This window comes from Alligator sinensis, unplaced genomic scaffold, assembly GCF_000455745.1.
Source record: "Alligator sinensis unplaced genomic scaffold, ASM45574v1 scaffold360_1, whole genome shotgun sequence".
NCBI classification, from domain to species: domain Eukaryota; kingdom Metazoa; phylum Chordata; order Crocodylia; family Alligatoridae; genus Alligator; species Alligator sinensis.
The window spans coordinates 1,258,895-1,261,857 of record NW_005842337.1 but is presented as its reverse complement, the minus strand read 5'-3'; the positions used below and the strand labels follow the sequence as shown (position 1 = coordinate 1,261,857).

At 42.8% G+C, this 2,963-nt stretch overlaps 1 protein-coding gene across 1 annotated transcript in view; it reads left to right on the top strand.

Moving 5' to 3' along the window:
• CUNH5orf47 (chromosome unknown C5orf47 homolog) overlaps window positions 1–2,963 on the top strand; it is a 15,370-nt gene that overhangs the window by 10,205 nt on the left and 2,202 nt on the right. Inside the window, exon 5 of the mRNA XM_025210158.1 lies at window positions 2,481–2,529. Within this exon, the coding sequence (XP_025065943.1) occupies window positions 2,481–2,529 (49 nt within the window). The remainder of the gene's footprint in view (window positions 1–2,480; window positions 2,530–2,963) is intronic.

The following is a 2,963-nucleotide window of genomic DNA, read 5'->3' as shown; positions in this document are numbered from 1 at the left end:
TTTTTGGGTTGTTCTCCCGCCCTGGCGGGGGGTCGGGCTAGAAGATCTATTAGGTCCCTTCCGACCCTGAAACTATGAAACTAAGTCCTTTTTCAGATATGTGGGGAGCCGGAGGAAAAGCAGGGGCAACATTGGACCCCCGCTGAACCAGATGGGGCAACTGACAACTGACGCCCAGGAAAAAGCCAACCTATTAAATAGGTACTTTGCGTCAGTCTTTCATCAGTCTCATGGGACGCCCATGCCTGCTACAGGGCCGGGAAGTCCGGGTGAGGGTGATCCCCTGCCCTCCTTTAATGCTGACTTTCTGAAGGAACATCTTGAGAAGCTGGATACCTTCAAGTCAGCCGGCCCTGACAATCTTCACCCCCGGGGTACTCAAGGAGCTGGCTGACTTGAAGGTATCCAGCTTCTCAAGATGTTCCTTCAGAAAGTCAGTGTTAATGGAGGGCAGGGGGTCACCCTCACCCGGACTTCCCTGTCCCGTAGCGGGTATGGGTGTCCCATGGGACTGATGAAAGACTGACGCAAAGTACCTATTTAATAGGTTGGCTTTTTCCTGGGCGTCAGTTGTCAGTTGCCCCATCTGATTCAGCAGGGGTCCAATGTTGGCCCTGCTTTTCCTCCGGCTCCCCACATATATGAAAAAGGACTTTTTATTGTCCTTGATGCTCAAAGCTAGCTGGAGTTCAGTTGCAGCCTTGGCTTTCCTGGTCTGCTCCCTACAGGACCGGACCAGTGCAGAATAATCCTCCTTGGAGGTGACTCCCATCCTCCATCCTTTGTAGGCCTTTCTTTTTAGCCTCAGGAGATCTGCTAGGTCCCTGGAGAGCCAGGGGGGCTGCTGTGCCCTCTTGCTGCCTTTCCTCCGAGATGGAATAGACTTAGTTTGTGCATTGAGGATCGCTCCCTTGAGGAGCAACCACTCCTCTTGAACTCCCCTCTCCCTGTGGTCACGGCCCCTTAGGGCCTCACTGACAAGCCTCCTGAGCTTGTCAAAGTCGGTTTTCCTGAAGTCAAAGACTTGCGGTTTTAGGGAAAAGAAAATAGCAATCCATTAAGGGTCATAAGTTAAACTACCATGCTCTTTTCTCAGTGCCTTTGCTTAGCTTATGTTAGTATTAATAGAGGTTTTACACAAGCAGTGAGGGAAAAATATATACCAAAACATGTGTAACCTGTTGTCAATAGCTTTCTGTTCAAAACTGTCTTTATTGTATTTATATTCAATTTCCACATATGTGGTTCAAAAGTGCTCCCATAAGGCCGTGCTCATTTAAAAATGATATCATACACTTTATGTGTTATTAAATTTATGGATACTCATTTTGCCTTCAGAAAATGTACTTGATGAAAATGTATAACTGTAACTTTGTACCTGAGTTGCAATCCCCTTCCTCCCAGGCCAATGCCTACTTGTGGAGAAAGGGATTTGATTGATGGATCCTTACTGAGTGTAAAACCCATGTCCATGGTTTTCTCTACCACAAAGCTGCACTTCACAACATGAGAAAGGGTCGTTATGGCAGTCCCCTCATGTGTCCAACCTTGTCCTTTCTTGCACCTTTATCTTTCATGTTATATGCAGTTATTTCCTTCCATGGCCTTTTCTGGGGCTGAAGGATTTGGGACATAAGCAACAAAACAAAGCTTAAAAAAACTCCAACCCACCAACAAAACATTGCCCGACTTTCCCAGGCAAAAGGAAGGTAGAGCTTTATGGGGACAATCAGGCATGAAAGAAAGATGCATGAAAATTCTCTCAAGTTCTGGTAATCTGTTATTAGTTGGGAAATTTCCTTGGTGGTTTTGCAGCCTTTTAAAATTATGGCTGTTAATCTGTTCTTCCATTTGTTGTGGAGAGACTATGCACTACTTTGTCAGGCTTATATTTATGTCAGGTAAAGGTGGATGGGAGCTGCTCACTTCTCAGGTGTGTTTTCAGAAGTCTCTTTCTTTTTTTCTTCACTAGCAGTTAGAGAGCAGTATTTATCTTTAGGTGTAATTTGCATCGATTGACTTTATTCTACCCTCCTTTCTACTTGTAACTCATTTTTCAAGAGCTTTAATTGTGAATCTATTATTAAGACCTATTTAGCTGAAAACTCTTGACTCTAATACCTTCTTTCTAATTAGCAGGTTTTGTACTATATTACACCAAGGAGATATGTTTTTTATCGATCTGAATTTTTCATTGAACAAATACCAAAAGTACACTGGAATATTCCTGGCAGACCTCTAGATTTGGATCAAGAAATCTGAATCAACCCGCTTTAGTCACACTTTACCATTTTTGTTTAACTAGATCTATAAAACTTGTAAATTAATGCTGTGTTTTATCATTCTTACAGTTTTCTCGAATGCCAAAAACCTGCTACAGTTTTAATAGTATATGTTCTCCACAGGGAAAACTAGCCATAAAACTTGGTTTCAGTACCAGTAAAAATGATTCATCACCCACACATTATGTTTTTCTGCAGGCAGAGATGTGAACCAAAACATCCAGAACGAGGATCCTGCTTGGATGTGGTAAGTAGCCTGTTAAACACCAAATCAGTCTGTTATATTTACTAAAATAAATTTAATGTGGAATAAGTTTAGTAGAAGCAAGAATGTATGCATGAATCTATTGCTAGAAGTGTATGTTTTATGAATGCTGCAGTCTATAGATAGGGCTCAGCTATAGATTTTTGGATCTGAACCATGCTTACAGAAGGGAAGAGAAACACATTCCTCAACAGTTTATATACCTTGAAAGTCTTGAGGCAGTTTAAGAATTGCCAGCTTTCCTTTAGGTCAGTTGTGGGTATGGCATATGTGGTGTGTGTATGCAATAGCTGTGCTCAAATGTATTCATCTCAAATGCACCTTGTCTAGGATAGCCAGCTCTGTGGGTGGTGCCTGCAGCCTCTGAGCTCTCTGATGCTCATTTATGGCTTTCTCTCTCCTTGAGCGTGGGAAAG